Source organism: Fusarium odoratissimum (genome assembly GCF_000260195.1).
Source record: "Fusarium odoratissimum NRRL 54006 unplaced genomic scaffold supercont1.33, whole genome shotgun sequence".
Taxonomy (NCBI): Eukaryota; Fungi; Ascomycota; class Sordariomycetes; order Hypocreales; family Nectriaceae; genus Fusarium; species Fusarium odoratissimum.
In genome coordinates this window covers 159614-182712 of record NW_022158779.1, presented here as the reverse complement: position 1 = coordinate 182712, position 23099 = coordinate 159614, and the positions used below count along the sequence as shown (strand labels likewise).

The 23099-nt window shown below is 47.7% G+C and overlaps 9 protein-coding genes and 2 non-coding genes across 11 annotated transcripts; 6 read left to right on the top strand and 5 right to left on the bottom strand.

Annotated features, from left to right (window-relative positions):
* The first annotated feature begins 38 nt into the window (after positions 1 to 38).
* On the top strand, positions 39 to 1525 carry FOIG_13443 (uncharacterized protein). Its single transcript, XM_031214594.1, has 6 exons — positions 39 to 172; positions 223 to 468; positions 523 to 725; positions 781 to 869; positions 927 to 1097; positions 1173 to 1525. The coding sequence occupies exons 1-6, from the start codon at positions 140 to 142 to the stop codon at positions 1412 to 1414; spliced, it is 984 nt and encodes a 327-aa protein (XP_031055685.1). The 5' UTR covers positions 39 to 139; the 3' UTR covers positions 1415 to 1525.
* Positions 1526 to 1618: 93 nt separating this feature from the next.
* FOIG_13442 (endo-1,4-beta-xylanase B) lies at positions 1619 to 2867 on the bottom strand. The gene is made up of 2 exons (XM_031214593.1): positions 2312 to 2867; positions 1619 to 2259 (listed from the first exon to the last, which is right to left on the bottom strand). The coding sequence occupies exons 1-2, from the start codon at positions 2605 to 2607 to the stop codon at positions 1857 to 1859; spliced, it is 699 nt and encodes a 232-aa protein (XP_031055684.1). The 5' UTR covers positions 2608 to 2867; the 3' UTR covers positions 1619 to 1856.
* A 1054-nt stretch (positions 2868 to 3921) lies between these two features.
* FOIG_13441 lies at positions 3922 to 4037 on the top strand. Its single transcript, XR_004093453.1, has one exon. It is a non-coding gene; the product is annotated as a 5S ribosomal RNA (ribosomal RNA).
* A 2282-nt stretch (positions 4038 to 6319) lies between these two features.
* Positions 6320 to 7807, bottom strand: FOIG_13440 (uncharacterized protein). Its single transcript, XM_031214592.1, has one exon. It carries the CDS (start codon positions 7733 to 7735, stop codon positions 6389 to 6391), a length of 1347 nt encoding a protein of 448 aa, XP_031055683.1. The 5' UTR covers positions 7736 to 7807; the 3' UTR covers positions 6320 to 6388.
* Positions 7808 to 8771: 964 nt separating this feature from the next.
* Positions 8772 to 8887, top strand: FOIG_13439. Its single transcript, XR_004093452.1, has one exon. It is a non-coding gene; the product is annotated as a 5S ribosomal RNA (ribosomal RNA).
* A 927-nt stretch (positions 8888 to 9814) lies between these two features.
* On the top strand, positions 9815 to 12851 carry FOIG_13438 (uncharacterized protein). The gene has a single exon (XM_031214591.1). The coding sequence runs from the start codon at positions 9922 to 9924 to the stop codon at positions 12724 to 12726; it is 2805 nt and encodes a 934-aa protein (XP_031055682.1). The 5' UTR covers positions 9815 to 9921; the 3' UTR covers positions 12727 to 12851.
* Positions 12852 to 12861: 10 nt separating this feature from the next.
* On the bottom strand, positions 12862 to 13780 carry FOIG_13437 (uncharacterized protein; the record flags this gene model as incomplete). Its single annotated transcript, XM_031214590.1, has 2 exons — positions 12862 to 13628; positions 13696 to 13780. 2 exons carry the CDS (start codon positions 13778 to 13780, stop codon positions 12862 to 12864), a joined length of 852 nt encoding a protein of 283 aa, XP_031055681.1.
* A 486-nt stretch (positions 13781 to 14266) lies between these two features.
* Positions 14267 to 16050, bottom strand: FOIG_13436 (uncharacterized protein; the record flags this gene model as incomplete). The annotated part of the gene is made up of 2 exons (XM_031214589.1): positions 14267 to 15397; positions 15460 to 16050. 2 exons carry the CDS (start codon positions 16048 to 16050, stop codon positions 14489 to 14491), a joined length of 1500 nt encoding a protein of 499 aa, XP_031055680.1. The 3' UTR covers positions 14267 to 14488.
* A 1205-nt stretch (positions 16051 to 17255) lies between these two features.
* On the top strand, positions 17256 to 18455 carry FOIG_13435 (uncharacterized protein). The gene is made up of 3 exons (XM_031214588.1): positions 17256 to 17388; positions 17436 to 17878; positions 17933 to 18455. The coding sequence occupies exons 1-3, from the start codon at positions 17282 to 17284 to the stop codon at positions 18259 to 18261; spliced, it is 879 nt and encodes a 292-aa protein (XP_031055679.1). The 5' UTR covers positions 17256 to 17281; the 3' UTR covers positions 18262 to 18455.
* Positions 18456 to 20081: 1626 nt separating this feature from the next.
* Positions 20082 to 21005, bottom strand: FOIG_13434 (uncharacterized protein; the record flags this gene model as incomplete). Its single annotated transcript, XM_031214587.1, has 1 exon — positions 20082 to 21005. The coding sequence occupies one exon, from the start codon at positions 21003 to 21005 to the stop codon at positions 20082 to 20084; it is 924 nt and encodes a 307-aa protein (XP_031055678.1).
* Positions 21006 to 21925: 920 nt separating this feature from the next.
* FOIG_13433 (uncharacterized protein) lies at positions 21926 to 22966 on the top strand (the record flags this gene model as incomplete). Its single annotated transcript, XM_031214586.1, has 1 exon — positions 21926 to 22966. One exon carries the CDS (start codon positions 21926 to 21928, stop codon positions 22964 to 22966), a length of 1041 nt encoding a protein of 346 aa, XP_031055677.1.
* Positions 22967 to 23099: the final 133 nt, after the last annotated feature.

Genomic DNA, 23099 nt, shown 5'->3' with positions numbered 1-23099 from the left:
TTTTCCTCTGGGGACCCCCTTCAACGTTCGTGTTGCATCATCTGTCCCCGAGTGGTAATGCTAGCGACTAGGACTTCATCATCAAGGCGCGGTCCTCATCTCGCCAGTTGATGTTGTACGAGACTCAGCAATCTCCAAGATGCCAATAGATCCAAGTGGCCCAACAGTCATCGTAGGATACGTCGTCTCTTACGACACGCGACATTACTGAACCATTCGCAGGCTACTGAATGGGCCCTTATCTCCATCGCGACCGCAGTAATTTTAGCGCGACTATACCTCCGACTCGTTCTACAACGGCGAAGTCTACTCGCGAGCGATGTGTTCATGTGCGCCGCATGGGTTTCGGCCGTGGCGACAGCAAGCTTCGATATCTACTTCTACCGCATAGGCATTTTCAAACCTGGTATCACATTCGATCTTGCTGGATTCGAAGGAACAGCTGAAGAGGCAGAAAGCTTCTACAAGGTATACACGCTTGAGATCACCAAGGCATGTTATCAGCTAAGATGTTGCGAACAGCTCTACTATTTTGCCAACTATCCATTTTATGTGACTTTCTACTTATCTAAGGCAGCTCTACTTGCTGTGTACTTACAGATTTTCCCCGTCTTTATGGTAAAGCGACGTCGATTCCTATGGGTGGTTATCGTCTACGTTGCCATGGGCTTCGTTATTACAATACTGCTACTCAGCCTCTCATGTCTACCAGTATGGAGAAATTGGTAAATATATCAATGGCAGCATATGCTCTATAGATTATACTAACACATCATCAAGGACATTATCGGAACAAAGATGCACCGTTAAAAGCATCAAAACCAACTTTGAAATTTCATGGGTTCTAAACATCAGTGGGGACATCCTGAGTATGTCATGTCCTCACATCTTGTCAATGATCTCTACTAATCGACATTGATGTACAGTTTTCATTCTGCCATGGCTCGTTATCCCCGAGCTCACATTGAGGAGAAGACTGAGATATAGTCTATACGCCACGTTTCTCCTTGGTCTTATCAATATCATCTTCTGCGTAGTCCGCTTTGCCCAGATTGAGCAATATGGTGGAGATTTGGTGATCACAATTAGCCTTGTCGGTAAGTATTTCTAAATGAAAAACTTACCTCTTGTGGAAGAAAGAAACTAATCAATGCCATCCATCTCGTAAACAGAATTATGGAGTTTCATCGATGCTTGCATTGGCCTGATTATCGCATGCCTCCCATCACTACGACCCTTCTTCAACTGGCGAGAAAAGATTCAGTACTACGGTCAGAGTAGCGGTCAAGATAGTAAGGGAGACTCAAGCCAAAACTCAAGGAGACCGATGATATCGTTAGACCCAGAAATGTTGAGTCAGCCATCCAACGTTCACTTGAGTGAAGATATGCAACGGAGGTTCTCAGTAGTATAAAGATGAGAGACGAGAAGGAAACTTGATCATTAACGAAGGAATATTTGTATGATTTACTATGATATACCCTTCTGTTAAATTGGCTTTGTATTCTACAAAGGTGTTGGAGGCTCAAGCGACTCAGAAATTGAATCTTGTTATTGGCTTCTATGGGAACTGGTCTGTGTATCATCAGGCCGCCAAGATCGCATGTCACTCTATATTGGCCACAAAAAAAAGTATGTACGTAAAAAAGCCGAGCAAGCCGGCTATCGTTGTATGTTCAGTTAGGTGCTAAGCTATGTACAATGAAGTAAAGACCGGTCCTGAGTGAAGTCCAGTCACAAGTCCGGACTCGTAAACACGTAATCCCATCTGAAGCTTCCGAAGATACAGAGAATGGCTATCTTCAAGAGACTACCATATCATCATGGCCCCCAGAACTTCTAGTCATAATGCCTCTTTACTGGGAGACAGTCATGCTGGCAGAGCCAGAGCTGTAGTAACCCTCAACAGCAAGGATCTGATAGTCGTGGGTGCCAAGGTTGAGGCCGACGTTCTTCCAGGCCTGGAAATGAGCACCAGTGTTGACGGATCCGCTGGAACGCTTGTTGCGTCGGACAGACCAGTACTGCTGAAAGGTCTTGTTACCGTCGATGGAGGGGGCGTTGACACGGGTGCTGACGTAGATATCGTAGACAGATCCGTCAACATTGACCTCACCCTTCTTCTGGCCACCGGAAGAGGGGTTGTAAGTGCCGAAGTTCTCAACGATATAGTACTCAATGAGAGGGTTGCGGGTCCAACCGTAAACAGCGAGGTAGCTGTTGCCGTTGGGGTTGTAAGAACCAGAGTACTTGATGGTGCTGCACATGAAGTTAGTATGAGGCTCAGAGAGGCAGCACAGGGGGAACTTACCGAGAAGTACCAGGCATCCAACCCTTTCCACCGACGTGGTTGCCGTTGCCGCTCCACTGCATGCTGAACTGGCCACCGTTGCCGTTGGTGTAGGTGACAGAGTTGGGTGTATCAGTCCAGAAAGAGAAGTAGTAACCACCGCTTGTGCCAGTAGTGGGCTGAGTGCGCTTGTCGAGGACGTTTGTGGGAGGGTCACGCTCGACAACGCTCATGCCGTCAACGGGCTGAGCGGAGGGAAGGGCCATGACGCCAGTGACAGCCGAGACGGCGGCGAGGAGGGAGGTGAAGGAAACCATTTTGATGATGTTGACTTGAAGAAGACTGTTGGAGGCTGAAGCTGTTGGTTGATGGGATGAAGAGACTGATTGACGAGGACTCTCGTCGTATTTATATTGCCAAATAGTAGCACTTAGGCGATCCTTAATTGCTTTACATCATCCGAGTCTGGCCCAAGTTCGCGAAACTTGTGGAGAAAAGGAATTGCCTAACATGGATGTGAAAGTGTCCGAGATCGATCCAAGTCTGTATGAAGTGTATACCCAATTTTGCCGGCGAGATAACCACTGGGAAAGTAAGGATCGATGAAAATGCTTGTTTGACCAGTTGACAGCAGTCATCCCAATGTGATTAGTGGGTCGATGATATCCCGGAAACTCAACCAAGTCGGTACTCATCTCCGTACTATGAAACATGCTAACCGTAGGGGTCTGGTTTATCCGGCCTTTGTGCAATTTCGGAGGAACAATGCCCGGATCGTCCGATTTAGGACAAGACATGATCTCGAATGGGAAAGCAAGAGTCGGCATTCGTAACATGGAGCCACATGGCATCGATGCAAGTCTTGCCATAGAGCCACCTCGAATGGGGCGGAGGTTGCATTGACTGCCGAAGACCCCAGACACGTCCGCGAACTAGGAACTGGGCCGAGAACTAAGGTCTTTGATTAGGAAGGGGAGGACGAGGATCGGTCATTCAGCCTAAAAACCAAGGTTGCGTTTCAGAAGATCAGCGTGAGGGTGCATGGTGTATAGCTGAGGTCTATTAAGATGTAAAACAAAGAACCCAGTCTAGAACTTGCTCATGACTCAGGGATAACACGAGAATGCACACTTGTTTAGCGATCCTTTGCCTTGGTAATTGGTGCATTTATTCGGGAATGATCCGTGCTCAGTGCACACACGGTTAAAACCGAACGATCATGGTGTCTTTGACAGAACAGATGCGACATTGGCTACGTAGGCATTGGATAGCGGTCTGACATACAATTTGGCCTCGGCTAAATTTAAGAATCCATAGTGACAAGAGGATCCGCCAAGCCGCGTTTTAGTGGCGATGTAACTCCAACACTTTAAATCCAAGGCACATATCAATGCATTGTGAGCTTGCGGGGAACGCCAAAATGATCGAAACAGGGTATCACATCGTAGCCTCTACCAAGGCATTGGAACTCTGCGCTGTCATGAAGACTTGGGCCCATTCAGGCAAAATTCCAATGCCGAACTTTCATCCAGCCAAGACTGTTGCTGCGCCGTGATTAACCGCCAAGATGAACCTTCAGCTCGGCAGAACAGCACCTCCATAGACCTTCACGACAGTGTCATCAGGCACATACGACCAAAGCTCGTAGAAAATACGGGATCCCGTCCGCTCTCCCATAGTCAAGCTGCGAAGCGCTGGATTAGTAGTTGGGTCGGTGACGACCAGCGAATCCCCGGTGTTGTATGTTATTTTTGCCCCGTAGACAAGTGGAGGAACTTGTCGGACCGGCTGCTTTTTTGCTCTGCGATGATACTCATGGGTTGCTTCGTATATTCGTGGTTGGGATGTGTAACCGCCAGCTGTGAGCCGCATTATCCAGAAGCCGGGGTAAATCCGTATTATGCAGACTTCGCAATCGCCGAAACTCTGTATATGATCATCCTAGCAATCTTGCCCTCATTTGCTGCAAATATTATATCAGGCTGTTGTAAAATTTGAAGACGCAGGCCGTGCTGAAACTATATTATCCAGAATATTGTGAACCGTATGTTGTTCGCGTTCGTTCCGAATGTCCCAAGTAGGAATTACTTGATGGCTTCCGAGCCATGGTCTATTCGAATTGAGCAATTTATGCTCTGCCTCTTCAGGTTCTCTGCATTTATTGATGATATTTCTGCAGCAATGTCACGCCATTTTCCTGTGCGAGAAGAGACAATTTGCAAGGTAAGCACAGAGATTGGACAGACTGTGAGTTGTAAGAACGTTTTAAGGGTGTCCTTATGTCTACCTCATCAGTTCGACGGCATTGTCCTCACTGACAAGGTGGTGCACTTCAAGAATTGCAAGCAATAGCAATGAATTAATCAGAATAGTTATATCAAGTAAAATTAGGTCATCCCCTTAAGTCTTTGGACGTGAGAACGGCATTAATGAAATAAGCCATATGAAAACTCCTGATTTCAATTCATAGCCTTGATTAGGGTTAAACGACTTTTATCTGACCAAGTTGGGTTTAAAAAAAGAGTTGATGCGATAGACAAAGATATGCTGTTCAAAATCTTACATTCGATAAATATAACAAGTTTAAACATCAACAAGTTCTCTTTAAGAATAACAGAAATAGCAACTCTGAGTTTTCCTATGAGGTATCGGGTAACTCGTCGTTGAGCCGCTGAAACCTGTTTGCGAGAGCGGAGGTGGGGTCGTTCTCGATTTTACGCTTGTCGAAAAATGAGCCCAAAAGTGTTATTACACTATCGACAGCTACAGTACAAGATGGTTAGTAAGATCAACCACGACAAAAATTAACTGACGAAATTTCTGTCTAGTATCAACTGATTGATCGGGGAGTTAATCCCGACAGTTTAAGAGACCTATTCATTGATTAGAGAACGTATATCTAAGTTGGTTAGATATATCTGCCGTAGATTACCAATAATTGCTGAAACCTAGAGTTGGAAATCCGCGGCTGGAACTCTGTGACAGTTTGAGGCAACATGTCTAACCGGGAGGACTATTCACTGGAAGAGCTCATGACAGGATGGTCACAGGCTGTTTAAAAATGGTGTTCCATATACGGATAATAACCTTATCATGAAGGTTCTGCCCAAAAAACTAAATATGAACATACTTCAATCAATTGGTTGTACTTTAGGCTTCAAGGATTATTCCCCATCCGAAGATCAAAGATGTTCACGTAGTTTGATGTCGAAGACAATGACGAACCTGAGTGTTGGACTAAAGAGTTCAGCGCACACGTGGAACACCCACCAAATGCCGATGAACATGCGATCATTGCTGGGAAGTGCGAGCGAACAGAAAAACAGGGCGCCTTCATTATAAGCCCGAGCAAACCATATTCTTATCTGACTTCCCCTCGTACCTGCTGTTCAGTCTTCACTTACCAACTCTAAAAGGCATAATTGGAAGTTTAATTTCCTGTCCTTAAATACGCATGCCTTCCCCTCCTGTCAAAGGTTTATTGAGTTTCTCCTCCCATCATCAGCCCCTCGCATACCGCGCGCATCAGAATATCTCCTAAGCAAAAGATTCATCATGGACGGCCTTCCATCGAGTCCGGCGAAGCTACTTGAACAAAAGCTGATGGGAAAGCAAAGACAGGATCCATCGCTGGCCATGAATAGTCCTTCGCCAATTCCAGCAAAAACCGCAATGCCCAAAAGTTATGCTGCGGCACTCAGGGGACCACGACCAGCACCCGGGCCAACACCGCTTACAGTTGGAGCTTTGTCCCGCCTCAATGGCAAAAACTTAGAAGAAGAGTTGCGAGTTTCAAAGTCTTGGAGCAGTAAAGGACCGGCCCCTCGAATCAAGGAATGGGTTTGCCGGATTAGAGCTATGCAGAATGGAAGGGAATTGCTTCGTCCCAAGAACTCACCCCGGTTGAAATAATGGGATTGGTTCAGAACTTGGCCTTGGTCGAGGGACTCGAAGAAAGCGAATTATATATTCAGCCTGGCACAACCTTCACGTTCGACAAGACAGTACGAGACACACGCGGAAATGAAGGAATTGACAAATGGACATTGTTGGGGATATTTTAACGACGAACTTCAATTTTTTATTCATTATAACGGATTATTGCTCAGGCTGTGAATGCCTCCTTTCCGACTCGATATATGACGGCAATGAACTGGAACATCTCGTGCTGCTTTCTGGAAGCCCGATATCCTCAGCGTCGGGCTGCACATCTCCTTTCTGCTCCTCCATTGTGAGCTGTACCGGCAATACCAGCTTCAGGGTTGTCGATGCAACATTAATCGTTAGATGTAATTGATATGTCCTGGCAATCAGGCAAGAATAAAAAGTGGGCAAAAACATTTTCTTATCGCTCGCAAAACTTGTAATGGGTATTTCGATATGGCTACTGAATGTCTCAGCAGTCTCGGTGACAATACTGTCTGTTTGTTTCGGTGAATTCTTCTCCCAACGTAAGCCGACCTCCGACTTCTTCACGAGAGTATCGGAGCCATTATAGCAGTCTCTCGCGTTGACGATATGAGGGAGCTGTTGCATGGGCTCATCTTGTGACCATGTCTCTGACTCAATCTTTGCAGAAACACTGCATGTTTGTGGTAAGCTAGTCTTTTGGTCGCACAGCTTTAGTCTCAGAGACGTTGTAATCGTTGTAGGATGGAAACTCTTTCCGCTGGAATCAAGAACGATCGCGTTGGGTTGATCAGTATATAACGTGATCTCGCCCGAAGAGCGACAAAAGACATTGGATTTGAGTTGCTTCGATGACCCGAACTTGAAAGTTCGGTTTGCTGTCGGGATCTTCAGAGGCGGATGTTCAACATGGCCTGGCAAGAACTGAACGGTTTCTTTGGCTTCCATCTTGGCATACTCTGGGCTTGCCGAGTCCCAAACCTGAGCAATGACACCGTAGTCAACGCGCACGCCTCTTGGGATCATGGCATCACTCTCCCAGCCGGTGATACTGGGAGGAAGATGTGAGTGCAACTGTCGTGTTTCTTGCCATATGACGTTATGCGAACAGGCCTCTGTACCGAGGCCATTGGGTAGTACAAAATAAAATGGAACCGTGTAAGTCTCATTCGCTTGTAGGATCTTAGTAGTTGGTAATGCCGCTTCCTCAATTGGCATGTCCAGATCAAGTAATCGATGCCATGTCTCAAATGACAAATTCGCATTGGGTCGCTCGACGCTTGAGTCGCAAACAAATTTTATTGAGACCTTGGTGAAAGGAATCTGCTTCTTAGGCTTGATGTTGACAGTGCCCATAACTATGGAGCCAGGGCGATAGCGCTTTGATGCATAATGATCATGGATATTAATGGTCAAGCCATTTTTCTTAGGGGGTAAAATAGAGTTAAGGCTCTGTAGGGCTGACGGATTGAATGGGCTAAGCACCGGGCGTGTCTGGAGAGGGACGCCGGATCTTTGCGTGTAAGGAGGCTCCATATTGACGATACTGATGAGAATTGATCCGACATCTTGGCGATATTTGGCCTTATTGTTATACAATTTCTGCCTGACTAGGCATCTGCACTTTTCTCGATGAGTCGTGTCAATTAACCATGGCAAGTGACTCACGAATTCTGCGTAATACATGTCATCGGCTTAATCTGACCCGACTGTTACGCCTGGGAATAAGATGCGCGTCGCTACAGACCGCGTAATTGAGTCACTGGGTGTCGCAAGCACAGTCATCAGCTAAATTGTTCATCCGTCAGCCAATCAGAAGCACAGTAGGATCGATTAAAATTCACGTTTTAAGGCTTTTCTTATGCACCCTGTTAGTGCAGCACGGCACGTATGATCCGAATTAAGGTAGTGCTCCGTCCGGGCTGATTAATACTCAACGACGACGCTAAACACCAGAGATGAATTGACGTGGTTGGAGGGAAAAGGCATCGCCAAGGGACTGTTAGCGTGAATGACAGAATCATCCACGAAGCGGAACTCATAAGTGCTCACGCAATCCTCTTGAATTACAAAGCCAATGGCCTGACGATTTGGAAGAAAATGCTCAATATCACTTACGAATCTCGGACTGGAGTCATTGCACCATCGATATCACCATTATACGGATGACAGCCTGCACGCAATGGACAACCTTTGATGCGGAGCGATACAGCGAACGACAGTCACAATTGGTTTAGGTTGGTGGTTCTGGTAAAGTCAAAGATGCAATTAGCCGTTATACGGAAGCCTGTATCTCAAATCTGGTAGTTCTGTGCTATTAGAGGGATAATCTCGGAGCCTGGCCTTGACCATATCCATAACTCGTCAGGCAGTATCTCTATCCTTCATCTGCCCACGCGTAATATGCAGGCCATACGCAAGAATTGATCCAGAAGAATACCACGCAGACGTCATGACAGCTACCCGCATACGTCGATGCCCATACTAATCCGAACCGAGCCGATAACAACGATGCAGCTCAAGCTTCAGACACTGTGAATATAAGCTGCAATCAAACTGATCTCAAACACATACGACCATACCTATCAGAGAACTCGGGATCCCGTCCGCTCTCCCATAGATAAGCTGATAAGGGGCGGATTAGTAGTTGGGTCGGTGACGACCAGCGAATCCCCGCTGTTGTATGTTTTTGCTGATCTTGATAAGAGATCGTCCTTTTTGGGGTTCAGTTTGTTGTCATGTTCAAGACGAAGCGGTAGTTGTGGAGGTTCAGGTCCCAGTAAAACGTCCTGAGACGTGATTAACTTTTTTGTCTTGATGGCTATTACTACCGAAGCTCTGTAGTAAGCTTTCACTGAGCAATCAGCTGCCGCCATATAACTTCAGGAAAAATCTTAGCTCACCTTTGCCCCCTTGTGTTAAATCGCTTGCAATTACTCACTCGGTTTCTTCTGCCAAGGAACGTTCGGCAAACACCAAGTTTTAACTTTCGCTTGGACAGGTATTTACTGCTACAATACCATTTCAGGATACATGCAGCCAGTAATTGCAGCAGATAATAACTTTCTACCGGGGCAAGGCATGCGATGCAAAAATCGGCTGTTAGCTATATCTGACTTCGTGGTTTGAATGTTTTGGGTTGACCCCACTGATAAAATCCGTACGTAGGCTGTGTAAGTTAGTGGTAGTTAAAGTGTATTTACAGTAGGTGTTAGCATAGGCGACCACCGAGGCTGAAGCCTCTTGGCGCCAGACCCGGGACTCAAAATCGAATTCTGCAGCTTTGTTGAAGAAAAAAATGATTAAATTCAGTTAAGAATAAAACACTGACAACCTTGAAATACAGTCTTGGTAAAATACAAGGCAGAATGCTGGGTTGAGCGTTGAGAAGTGAAGTCTGGCTAAGCCTGCCTCGAAGCTGAAAACCCCTGGTCGTTGCTCGTGAGAGCGTCCAATTGCTGATGTTGCTGGTGAAGCGCTTCAGACTTGGCAGCGCACTTTGAATGGTGCCCTTCCACGGAACAGTATCAGCCACCGGCGGCTATGCAACAGGGCGGATTAATTCCGTGGTGATCTTCAAACCTTGATAATGCCTGCCCCAACGTGAATCAGCCTTGGAATCACAAAACAATGTCAAGGTCTGCATGGCAATGCTATTGCCCATCCTGTTTCACCGATGACTATCTTTCATCATTTGAGTATTGTCCACAACCATCGTCAACATGTACAAGTCACACGTCCTCACAACGCCGACATCAATCCGTCTCTTGGATATCATTGAGTCCCGAGACGACATCATTCGTTGCTCCATGCGAGTAGTCGACCTAAGCGATGAGAACCTCGAGTTTGCCGCCGTCTCATACACTTGGGGGAACCCTACTACAGTCCAAGAAGAACCCATGCCCGATATCGATGGTTTGGAATTCGAAGAACACGCCGATAAATTTCCTTTCGCCTATCACAGTCCAGAACTGGGTCCCAATGGCGACAAGCTGGTAATGGTTGATCGGGCCAAGCTTCTGTACTACGATATGCATCGTTATGTCCCTCGTGAAGAGGTGCTTTGGCAAAAGCGCACGCATCATGAAATAGAAGTTGACGGGAGTCGAGTCCCAATCGAGGAAAACCTCTTATCGTTCTTCGAATCAGTGTTGACACTGAGAGCTGCAGTCGTTCCAAACCCAGGTGAAATGGAGAGTTCAACTTACCGCTCAATCAACCTGCCCATCTGGGCTGATGCACTCTGTATCAACCAGGCAGACCTCGACGAACGAGCTGCCCAAGTCAAGCTTATGGGGCGCCTATACAAGTCAGCGAGTATAGTACTTGCCTGGGTTGGCCAATATGACAGGCTTTCAGAACTGGCGATACAAGCAATGGGGAAGATTCTTGATTTCGACGCAACTCGGCTTCACACACAAGACTCGTCATACCTAGAACAAGAGGAAGTGACAATGTCCTCGGTCCCAGGGATGACAGTGGTGCACTGGTTCGCCCTCTTTTCCCTCTTCCAAAGACTCTGGTTCCGCAGGGCTTGGGTCGTCCAGGAGGCTGTTTTTGCTCGCGATATCTTAATGGTTTGTGGCGCAACACTGCAAAGTATGGATTTCATCTTGGCGGTTGCCGCATTTCTGGAACAGACGGGAATCGATATTGAGTTATGCCAGTTTGGCCACAAATTCCTCACCAATGGAGCTGTGTCAGACCAGGCTCAACACTGGGAGAAGCTGTCGCTGCTCTCTGGACAGCCAGCGAGGACGGTAAATGAGTTAAAGGTCACTCCGCGCGATGCTCTTTCTTTTATCCTCGGATATCACCATACTCGTTCGCGTCTTGGGTTCTGCAACGCTGGCCTGCCCATGGTCACCCTACTTCCAGATGAAGAAGGCCAAGACGAGGCAACTGAGAACAAATCATGTCGATGGGCCCTAGAGCTTCCTGAAGTTACTCACCTCACTGATAACGATGTAGTGGAATCTTTCAGCGAGGAGCTGGGTGTGACGGGTTTCAGATTCGAGCGCCGCAAGCTACACCTACTTTCCGTCCTGTCCGACTTTCGTGAGCTCGATGCTACTGATCCTCGAGACAAGATCTTTGCGTTTCTGAACCTTGCTGAGGACGGTCTCGGACTACAACCAGACTACAATGCCGACGTCAAAGAGGTCTTCACCCAAACAACGAAGGCCATGATTGAGAAACGCGTTGGTTCGCACCTTGCGGTTCTATCCCATGTGCAAGACCTTTCAGACACTAGGATTCAAGGCCTTCCAAGCTGGGTCCCCGACTTTAGCGCCAGGCTGGGGCGGGTTCCGTTCGACCAAGGTGGATATGATGATCGTTTCTGCGCCGGAACTCACCATGATGTCGGTTTTGACGACTGGATAATTCACATTGACCCCGAAAATAAGCTCAGTATCAAGGCCATTAAGGTGGATACTGTCACTATGTCCACAGAGCTCAATCGAGATCCAGTTATCCAGACTCTACGACTGGCATTACATAGTCCAGCTGAATATCCAGTTCAAACCAGAGCGTGGTGTGTCGAGGATACTTCAGATCATAGCTCAAGACGGTACATCCGCCCATCACAAGCGGTGACCCGGGTTGAAGCCCTATGGCGCACTCTGATCATTGATAAACTGACCGAGACGGAAAACGACTTCGGCAATATGGACTCAAGAGTGAACCTAGGGACGGGTTTTAGTAACTGGATATTGACAGATATACTAGATGCTCGCGACTTGCTCGTCGAATGGTCAGGGCTTAGCTCGGAATCGTGGGCGTGGATACTGATCCAGACGTCGTTCACTACCCGCTTGGCTCTTTGGTCAGCAATGTATGACGGACAGCAGCTGTCTGATGAACTACAGGCGCCAGATCTTGAGACAGCCCTAGATGATCTTACTGAAAAGACAAGAAAAGAAAAAGGCGAGCGAGGCGAAGGAGAAGAGGGGAAGGAAGCAAACCAGCAAAGCCAAAAGGTGGTACAAGAAGAGGATAAGCAGGAGGCGAGTAAAGATGAAGAGAGGGAAGATGAGCTATCTGAAACAGAAGGAAGTGACAGTGAAGGTCAGGATGGTGGCGATACAACGTGGGAAACAGGGTTTGTCCCTTCAGCACGGCGTGTTCGAGAGAGCTTTCCAGCTCCTGCAGTGGAAAAAGACAAACAGGACGAGGACCCGTTAGGGGGCAAACATAAGCGACCTTCGATGCAACGACTAACTCCACTGGGACGGAGAAAGCTCCGCAACTTCGAGAAACACATGCGCAATGCTACCCAGGGCCGGAAACTCTTCATGACAGAATCGGGGCTGCTTGGCCTGGGACCCAAGACTTTGGGTCAGGGTGGTAGCAAGGATGAAGTATGGATCTTGATGGGGGCCCGGGTACCCTTTATTCTACATCACATCGAGGGTTCCAAGTATCGTGTTGTTGGAGAAGCATATGTCCATGGTCTAATGTATGGGGAGGGGTACGATCGATATGCGGGCGGGCGTAGTGGCGTGGATACGATACTGTTGGTTTAGCGACAAGGAGGTCACAGAGCAAGACGCTCTAAATGGCTGAAAGGTATTGCCAGAGATAAAATACATCATTTACAGTTATGAATCATTAGAAGTATAGTTTTGAATCGAATGTTATGATCGTCGCAATACAACAACTCATGCTTCCTGGGCAATGACGTCGACAGGGGTATAGCCATTCGGGCTGCCACTGGATATAAACAAGTAGGTACCAGCGCCCGTCTGGGTCTTGTAGTAAAACTCATTATTCACCTGGCCATCCACAGTGGTGCAGCCTAGGGGCATGCCGTCGTCATCTGTTGGGCACGCAGCTTGGGGCGCAGTACAAGAGAGCTTGCCGCTGACGATTTGGCAGGTCATGTAATCGTAGGCCATGTTGGGCCCAGTGTTACCATTCTGGCAGAATGCAAAGTAGGCAGGGTCAGAGATCGTGTTTGCAGAGCCGTAGTATGCGCATATCTGAACTCCCGTATCTTTATCCCGCAGTCGGCCGGTGTCGGGGTCGAGGATGATCGTTCTGGTACGGCTGGTTCCAGTTTGAGGGTTGAATAGAAGGACGCTACCATCTTGGTCGACGCCTTTGAGGGGCGCGCCTTGTATAGCGCCACCGCCGCCAACAATGGTGAATGTTGGGGTTGCCACGGCGGTGGTGGTCGTGCTCTCAGCCTCGGCTGTCGTAGTGGTAGATTCCACAGCGGTTGTTGTCTCAGCTTCAGCCGTTGTAGTAGTAACTTGAACAGCAGTTGTTGTCTCGGCTTCCGAGGTTGCGGTTGTCTCAGGGGCGGTCGTGGTAATAGCACCAGTCTCGGTGGATGTTTCAGATGATGCGACTGTAGGTGTTTCCTCGACAGTCGAAGTGGGCTGCGTCGTAGAACCGACCGACGTTGAAATAGCAGTCTCCGAAGCTGGATGAAAAATCACGATTAGCCATTTTCCAGTCTTATTTTCAGCATGCTCTCTGTGTCGACATACTGGAGGACCTGGGCTTGCAAGGACTGGCAAGCGCAGAGTCGGCAACAAGAAGGCCAATGGCCAACAGTAAAACCTTGGATCGCATCCTCGGCACGATGAGAATTCGCAAACGATTGACTGAGGTGAGTGACGAATAAGAAAGCAGCAAGCGAAAGAAATGCAGAAAAGATCAAAGGGGATCGCTACTGTAATTATATTGTTACGTACCTTAGTGTTGATGGCGATCATCTCATCTCCCCTAAATCAATAGTTTGCTCTAGCGCGCCACAAGATCTGGAAAAACTTTATGCTCAACAATAATTGGCTGCCAACGTCCCATACCAAAATTCCCCGTCAATAGTGCCAGGCACCGCTCGGAAACAGGCCTAGTTTAGCCCCAATAATAAAAGCTTGTTGCGTACTGTATCCAAGTCGGCTAGGTCGGCAATCTTCAAACGATGGAGCATTACTGTAACGGTTGGTGATCTAATATTTCCAGGTCGTTATTATACGTTACCAGATGATGCGAAGAGATATTGCTCAATTCAAGTTCTCTATCATAGGAGGCTTAAAAAACTATCCCTCTGCTATCGCCCTGTCCTCATAAAATTCCCCAGTAGGTGTCAACAAATATGCAGATCTTCCTGCCTTCCTCCAGAGGATGGCAACATCCTTCAATAGATGACATAAAGTCACACCCTCTTCTCCGGGTGCAGGAGGATCGATACCGGCGGACTGACGCTTCGTAGCTAGAAGTTCCCCGACCTTTCAGGCTACCATAGAGCGCAAGGTTACATAATATCTAGTTCTAAACTCATAGCTCTTGCTCTTGGTCCTCCCCAATTGGCCAGTCGGGCTGATGCACCATCGCCATGACCAGCCCAGGCTTATCGGAAGTGATACCGAGATGTGTCTCCAGGCCCATACGCCAAGTAGCTGGGTAGAACTTGCGATTCTGAAACATGAACATAGATCCGATAAGATGGAACTTGTTAGGCTTCGGTCCATCATCTGTTGAAACCTCATGACGAACAACGTCATACCAATTATGGTCTACCAGCCTTTGGATGACAGCTGCGTCATCATGAGGTCGAAGAACATCTGGGCTTGCGAGCTTTTCTAGACGTTCGAGCCAGGCTTCTTGCGTAAGGTTCTTTCCCAGTTCTATACCGTGACCCATGCCATCACGGCAGGGCTTGTATATATAGTCATTCCTGACGTCCGAGTCGGATTTTGACTCGCGTAGCAGATTTTGAAGTCCTTCTGAACCCGGGTTGATCGTTTGGATGATCCCATCAGCAACGATGTCGGCCTCTTCGGCGGTCAGAACACCACGCGAAACCATCTTCGGAAGCTCTTCAGGTATGATACCAAGGAGTCGCTTGTCATGCACGATGAAAACAGTTCGAAGGTCATTGAGAGGAGTAAGGGACAATTGGCGAGCGACAGCTGGTTCCAGATTGGCATACTCTTCCTGTAGCATCTCAACAAACCACTGTTCCAGGAGCCTGTTCGTTGCCTTATCCCAGAGAGTGAATCCGGAGGGAGAATTTTCATCAGGGAGAACTTCCAGATCCTGGGGGCGAACTGCCTCGACTGGCGGCCTTCCACGTGCAACATTGACAGCTGAAAGGATCTTCGAGTCAGCACCAGGCCACTTATCTCTGATAGAGAAAAGCGGCTTATCGGGGTCGAATAGTGCCATAAGGTTGTTATAAGATGCCTAAATGGTTGGCAGAGCGTCAGCTTAGAGACTAGGGCGCGGAAGACAGTCGTATCACTCACATCCATGCTATTCACAGGCTCAAGTCCTCCTTTACTCGCACCAAGTTCCAGAAGCCCATTTTCGCCCAGAGCAATTCCCATGACCGCATTGAGAGGCAGCCTTCCGTTGATTTCGCAAACATACGGTGACTCATCCCGCAGACCATCCGGGCTGCGGCCAAACAACAAATCACTTCGCCAGCAACCGGCATGCTCGGCGTAGTCTGGAACACAACCACTAGACGCTACCCATCGGAGAAGCTCCTCTTCCGATGGATCCAACGGCATGCGTTCCGGAAAGCGTGCCTTCTCGTCTGTAAACCACCGATCCACGATATCGACAAAAACACGACCAAGAAGGACATGAAGCTGCTCAAGTCGTGAGAACAGAGGATCTGACACCGCAACAGCATGTGGTGAGATGCGCTCCATGATTCCAAAAGATAGTTCACCACCTTTGGCATCGGCGTAAAGATGCTTACGAAAAGTCTCAAGCTCTTTAGCGCGGCGGGCAAGGTTGCTGCAATATGCAGGAATCAACCGCTGCTCTTCGGCACTTCGGGAGACCGAAATTTGCATGAGGCCCGGCCGTTTGGCAATCATGGCGGGCATTTTTGTTTCACGATCCGATGTTCCTGTTAAGAATTACAGCGTATGACTAGGAGAAATTTCGAGCGTTGAAATGCCGTCCGCGACGCTTATAACTTATACAGACCCCTGTCAATCTTGATATGACAAGAAAGGGCGCGTGCGACACCACCTACCTATTCTAGTCTTATTCTGTCTCCACGATAAGCAGCGTATTACGCTGGGACAGGCTGTTCTGTGAAGGATGACTGTAGTCAGAATTTAGAGCGTAAGCGATTACGCTGCCCCAAACTCCTTCGGATTTGTCAAGGAGCCCGACTTAATACGGCAGTGACGACCAGCCTTTGTAGCATACATTATTTCTGGAATACTTTGATGGAGTCATCATTCTAGTTTTGGAGAAGATAATCAAGGTTGCAGTGGCTACTCTCGATCCCTCATATCTCATTGTCTTACCCAAGCTGCCAAGATCTGCTCAGTGTAAGCCCTAAAACCTCACGCCAAACTCAAATGCAGACTGTTTCTAGAGCCATTTTTCTTGGTCGCTTACACTTCTTCGTCATGTGATCGGACACGGTGAAGTGGTCTTTTGCTGAGCAGTAGATATAAGGATCTCAAAGACAAAGACCCTCACCAGGACATTGCCTTGTACCATCTTCATGTCTTCTCCATTCAATTTCAATAGTACATACTTTGTCAGGTAAATCTCAGCAGTCTCCAACCACAAGAGTCGACTTACAGGAGGTATATTGATGAAGTCAACTTGGACTAGACAACGACAACCTTGCGACCAGGAGTTTGGAATTTATACTTCCTAGAACATCTGCTTCCATATGCTTTTATATCTCTGTTTTTGCTTCTGTGGTTAGCCAAGTTCGATAAAGTTGTGTTCTTGATCCGAAGAACCACTGCTGAAGCCGGCGTACTCGTTCACCACGCCACGCAAAAATGCATATGTCTGCCTCCCAAAACATTCAATCCTATGTGATACAACAGCTTCGCCCGCTGATCCAGACATAAAGTGGCGATGCCAGACAGGATGTGTATACGTGAGGGGATTCTGAGCATCTCACATGGTGAGATATCCCACCAATCGGACCTTGCATTCCGTGACATACGACATCCGGTTAATGTATTTGAAGTGGAGGCATTTTGCCGCGAGCGAGACTAGATATAAATTAAGAATAATTCACTCTGATCTTGGGGGTTTGACCAATGCTTATTTGTATAACGATTGTCACTCTTGTTCCTTGAGATGAAGTTATTCGATCAATGCCTCCTTCTGGCAGCTGGCTTGTCTGAAGCTCTTGCTAGTCCAGTTGCCTCGATGGCTGCCCAGACTACGAAGAATCTTATTGTTTTGTACGTTATACCAACATGACGAATCGATTCAGTCTAACCAAGGGTAGTGGTGATTCATACTCAACCGTGGGATTCTGGCCTGGAGGTCAATTACCATCATCCTCCAACCCCATCGGGAACCCCGGACTGCCTGGGCAGACGACTTCTGCTGGTCTCAACTGGGTCGGCCATGTCACTTCAACTTTAAATACATCTTTGATCCTCACATACGACTTTGCTTACAGCGGAGCGACTGTCGACAAGAAAATCGTCAACTCATGGGCCCAGTACTCGATGTCGGAGCAGGTGGACCTCTATAAGCAATATGTTGCGCCTAAGATTACAAAAGCTGATACCCTCGTCGCATTCTGGATTGGTATCAACGACGTGGGTGAGGCGTTTTGGAGCAAGAAGAGTGCTCTTGTTACCGAATGCGTAAACAGATATTTTGAGCTCCTGCAGGTTCTTGTCACTGATGGCTACAGCAAGTTCGTCTTGCTGAGTATCCCTGGTAAGCCCCGACCATTTTAAAAAAGAAAAACCAGTTGTCTGACTCTTGATGAAGCATACGCAGATCAGTTCCCCAAGATGATAGGCCAGCCCGAAGTTGATCTGGCTCGCCTAAGATCAGACATCATTTCTTACAATAACGCTGTCAAAACCAAGGCAGCTAGCTTCACATCCTCTCACCCAAATGTCAAAATTCAGATATTCGATACCAAGCCCTCATTTGACCAGGTTGTCAATAATTATGCGGCATACGGAGCCAAAGATGCTACTTGCTTCGGCGCGAGTAATTGTCTTTGGGCAGATGACTACCATGCCAGTGGCGCCATTCATAAACTGCTAGCCCAGAACTTGGTGAAGGCGGTGAAGGGAATTTTTGTCTTCTAGACAAACATGATGGTGGGCTCTTTGTAGACTGTGCAGGATCATGTATTTGAATCTGACTCCCCTCTGTCACCTAGCATACATGTATTTTGATATGAGGGATACTCCGAAGTTCCTACAATGTTCTCGCGTATTTGCAATTTTTCTAACAGCGATGGCCTTTTGGTCTCCAGTGCTGCCATACCACATAATCTTTCTCAGTACGCTCATAGGTAGTGAGGATTTTAGGATTGTAGTCCGGAAAATGAGACAAACATAGCTGCGAAGTATGCTTTTTGAACTGTTTCTGCAATGCCGAGCAGAAATCCAGGGTCTGCTCTTCTGCGTTGTTTGTATCCTCCAGCACAGTTATTACTTCCATGAGGAGTGGCCAGAATCCAAATACCTGCATTACATCCTGTCTGAGTATGTTCTCGGCAGCCATCGCAGCCTTCCCGCATCTTTTGAAAGATCGATCAAAATTGAATTTCTTTTCCTCCATTTCATCCTCAACAAAAGCGATTGCATCCTCTCTGTCAATGATAACTGGATCACACTCTGAGTAGCTCATCATGATCTGGTAGAAAACTTCAGGGTCATTGTCCACTCCCCATCGTTTAAGATGTTTGAACTAATCGTCAACAACACCCCGTAGCTTTACCATGTGCTTGGGATTCACGCCATCAAGAAAGTCTCCCACAGCCCTGGGGTCCTGCTCCATAACCCCAAATACAGGGACATGTGTTTTGACAGGCATAGAAGGGCTGGGATATCACACAGGGCCCTTTCTATCCTGTCTTTGACGCGTGTCCCCGCATCTGCGGATTTCAGGATTATAAACACCACGAAATACGAAGATGACTCTTTTCAACCGCTTGATTGCCACCTTCAGTTTGTCCGGGTCCCTGTATTTCGGGTCCTTGTACCCAACGTGTCTCGTGTGGGTGTACCAGCTCTCATTGTTTCTCCTGTCCCAGTAGTCCTGATCGGTGTGCTGAGCCAAGTTGACAATGCCGACGTGAAGTGGAATAAGTTTTCCAGATACGATGTGCAAGTTCTGGGAAATACCACCATTCAAAAATATGTATAATGTCGAACTCCGGGTTAAAGTAAAGGATTCCATAGTAGGTGCAGGTCATATGTGCATATGTGCAGGGGATGTGAACGCGGTAGAATCTCTTGGCGGCGCTACGAGATTCGTGGTTGGTAACAAAGAGCTTGCTCATGACGATGCGCTCTCTAACTTTGACACGGTATCGCTCGCGAAGAATTCTAAGGATTCTTTCGCGGGTTAGGGAGCGTATCCAGATCCTTTCGCGAACCTCAGGAGGGAAACTTGCCGAATCGCGGGAAGCTGGAGGTGCTTAGAATTTCCAGATTGAGAATTTTAACCTCTTCATCAGAGCTGGACGAGACTGCATCTTCCGTATCTGTGCCTAGGGGAGTAGTCATCTTTCTTTGGCTATTCAGGCGGGGCTCCCACGAATAGTGTGGGCTTGACGTGAGAGGCCCGTGGGTGTCTTATATGTTAGTTACTATGAAAGCTGGCTTTTGTGGCTTCAAAGATCCAGCCAGTGAGGTTGGTAGAGCCAGGGTTGAAGAAAGCTATAAGTTCCAGGCCTCGAAGTCACGAATGCTTCGCGATTGGAACACGTTGACAAGATTTGCATAAACTGTAAAGTCAAAAGATGAATGATTAACAAGACAGGGACTGTGAATGATTATTGGATAATTAAACTATTCTATGTCATGTGAATAAAAGTTGGAAACCCTTCTATGTCCCCTTCTCTATAAGCTCAAACTTGCAAATCGTTATTCCTTTGTATGGCCCAATCTCCCGTTTATTACTGGCTGACAAAAGCACTTGTCTTAACCCACTGTTCCATCGTCTTAGCACCAGGGTTCAGCTGTCGAACCTTGGCCAAGTCAGCACCATAGCCTTCATCTCTGAACCAATTAACCATGATTCCGAGCTCTGCAACACCGTGCTTCAAAGCTTTTCCGAGTAAACCGAATGTCGTACCAGCAGGTCCGCCAGTGGCGTGCTCAAAAGCTTCGCTGAGTTGTGCGAATGTGATCTCATCGCCAGCTAAGCTGATAGCCTGCTTACCCCAGGCTTGTGGGTCTGTGAAAGCTTCAGCAGCGAAGAAGCCGATATCTTCTGTTGCCGTCCACTGAAGAGGCTTGTTCTTGAGAGTGTCGCGAATCATGGTGAGGAAGACCTTGGTGGCGAAACCAGGCTCTAGGTTTTCCATGAAAGCCGTTGGGCGCAAGATGGTCCAGTTCATTGAGCTCTTTCCGTTGGCGGTCGAGTCGCGAAGGTAATGCTCGATCTCGTGCTTGGTCTTGAAGTGAGGGACAACAGTGGCGTCCTTCCAAGACTTCTCGTCACCGCCCCGGTCAACGCTGGAGTAGACAAAGTGCTTGATGCCAGCCTTGATGGACTCATCGATGAGACCCTTTCCTTGTCGGACCTCGCCCTCAAGAGTAACACCCTTGCCCATGGACAGTTGGACTGAGTAGACGCCCCAGAGAGGCACAGTTCCGGCAGCTTGCTTAGCGGCACCGAAGAGGGCGGGGATGGAGTCGAGGTCACCCTCAATGAGCTTGATGTTGGAAGATTTGGAGGCTAGCTTCTTTGCGGAAGGTGATTCCTTATTGCGAGTGGCGGCGAGGAGAAGGAAGTCTGCGTTCTTCGCGATAAGAGCATTGATGACAGAGCTGCCTTGCTTGCCAGTGGCGCCGGTGATGAGAAGAGCACGAGACATTGCTGTGATGTTGGAGTGGTGAGAATGTCAAAGGAGGTTATGTTTAAATTGAAGTTGATTAGTCGTTAATGGTGGTTGGTGATTGATGAGTGTGATGTTGTTGATGAGATTGATTGAAGCAGGCCATGATGTGTTCTATATGTATTCAATTCTCTTCACTAGCCAAATCCAATCGCGAAACAAGAAACAAATATTCAACCAACTCCATCGACGATTTCTAACATGCTTGCTAAGAATGGACTATGTCGGATTTCCATGTCTTGACGAGCGAAGTGGATGGAAAAGGCAGTGGACATCTCGGAGATGCGACAGATGCCGATGCAGACTAGGCTAAACTGCCTTGGAGTTAGTAGCTTCGCATCACTCACTGAGCAATCACTGGACTTCGCGTAATCTGCGGGTGATCGTGAGCACCAAGAGCCTTTATTGCAAGATACACGTGCTTTCTACAATCTCTCGCGGAATCAGAAGTATCGTCAGTTAGTGGCACTGGCTACCCCGCTTTGTCAGGATTCTCAGTGCCCTTTCGCAAGGCCAATCAAACAGTCCCGGTCAATGCCAAGACACCGAGGAGCCAATGAAGGACAGAATGGAATTCCGCACGCTTTCGTTGTTGAGGCTGGTGATGTTGTATGTCAGCAACTGGACAGCTTGTCGTGAATCCTTCAGATTGTAAAGTAATTGCACCATAAACAGAGTCATGTTGATCGGATTCAGAATCGCCGTTGAGAAAAATGAGCTATTTAATAAACCAATGTCCCAACTATCTTGGACCTATCATTCCAGCATCTCACAGTCTATTCACACTTTGATATAAAACAACTCAAAAACCATCACAACTACTTATCCATCAATCGCCCAACACATAACTGGCCATACCAGTACTGAGGAACTTCCCAATCAATAATATTATTTACATCATGCCTCATCTCGCCGCTCAAGTCCCCGCCGCCAAGGCCCCTCTCGAGGTCCGAGAAATCGAAACTCCCCAGCCTGGACCCAATGAAATCCTCGTCAAGAACCAGATCATCGCCATCCAGCCAATCGACGCTAAGATCGCCAAGGTCGCTATGCTTCCACTTCCCTATCCGGCTGTCCTCGGCAGTTCTTTCGCCGGCACTGTCGAGAAGGTTGGCTCCGATGTTAAAGACTTCAAAGTCGGTGACAAGGTCGTTGGCATGAAGACTGCTGGAGCTAGTGATAGCAAGTACAGCGCTTTCCAAGAATACTCTATCTCATCGGAAGTCACTACTACAAAGGTTGATGATGATGAGACGATGGATCTTGCTGTCCGCCTTGTTGGTAACCTTCCTACCATCCCTGCCATCTTCAACTATACCCTCAAGCTGCAGCGACCGGTCCCTGGTCAGGAGCCCAAATCCCAGGGAAAGCGCATCTTGATCTACGGTGGAACCTCCAGTATCGGAAGCATGGCTGTGCAATATCTCACTCAAGCTGGATACGAAGTCATCACTACTACTTCTCCCAAGCACAAGGACTTTGTTTCCAAGCTTGGAAACAAGCTTGGTGCCTCCAAGATTATTGACCACTCTCAAGAATCTGAGGCTCTCACCAAGGACCTCATCGCCGCTGGCCCCTACGATATCGTTCTTGACACAATCTCAACTGGAGCTACAGTCAAGCTTCTCGCAGATGTCGTCGCAGCTCAGGGCGGCGACTCAGTCTATGCTCTCCAGCCACCCTTTGGTCCCGAGACTCTCCCCACTGGTGTCACGCGCAAGTTCGAGGGATGGTCTCTACTACTTGGTAAGGAGGAGAATGCAGAGCTGCTGAAGTGGATCTTTGGCACATATTTCCCCAAGGCTCTTGCTACCAAGAGTCTTATTTCTGTGCCTGCTAGAAAGGTTCCTGGTGGGCTCGGTGGAATCAATGATGCTTTGGATCTTTTGTTCCCCAAGGGTGTCAGCAGTGAGAAGGTTGTTGTTGACCTTCGGGGTTAATTTTCAGTCTGATTTTATGCCTCATTTAGCCGCAGAAGTTACATATAATAATAGTCTAGACAGCGATTGATCTAATGGAGAGAAGTTTGTTTCATCACTTGTGCCAAAAATACCTCTGTTCATTTGCTGGTTG

Excerpts from the sequence above, each read along its gene's own strand:
- FOIG_13443 (XM_031214594.1), top strand. The coding sequence starts at position 140 with ATGCCAATAGATCCAAGTGGCCCAACAGTCATC. Across the intron at positions 469-522 it reads AGGCAGAAAGCTTCTACAAG|CTCTACTATTTTGCCAACTA; the intron begins GTATACACGCTT and ends TGTTGCGAACAG. Across the intron at positions 870-926 it reads CATCAGTGGGGACATCCTGA|TTTTCATTCTGCCATGGCTC; the intron begins GTATGTCATGTC and ends ATTGATGTACAG.
- FOIG_13435 (XM_031214588.1), top strand. The coding sequence starts at position 17,282 with ATGAAGTTATTCGATCAATGCCTCCTTCTGGCAGCTGGCTTGTCTGAA. Across the intron at positions 17,389-17,435 it reads ACGAAGAATCTTATTGTTTT|TGGTGATTCATACTCAACCG; the intron begins GTACGTTATACC and ends AACCAAGGGTAG. Across the intron at positions 17,879-17,932 it reads CGTCTTGCTGAGTATCCCTG|CATACGCAGATCAGTTCCCC; the intron begins GTAAGCCCCGAC and ends CTCTTGATGAAG.
- FOIG_13440 (XM_031214592.1), bottom strand. The coding sequence starts at position 7,735 with ATGGAGCCTCCTTACACGCAAAGATCCGGCGTCCCTCTCCAGACACGC.
- FOIG_13442 (XM_031214593.1), bottom strand. The coding sequence starts at position 2,607 with ATGGTTTCCTTCACCTCCCTCCTCGCCGCCGTCTCGGCTGTCACTGGC. Across the intron at positions 2,260-2,311 it reads TGGATGCCTGGTACTTCTCG|CACCATCAAGTACTCTGGTT; the intron begins GTAAGTTCCCCC and ends CTTCATGTGCAG.
- FOIG_13438 (XM_031214591.1), top strand. The coding sequence starts at position 9,922 with ATGTACAAGTCACACGTCCTCACAACGCCGACATCAATCCGTCTCTTG.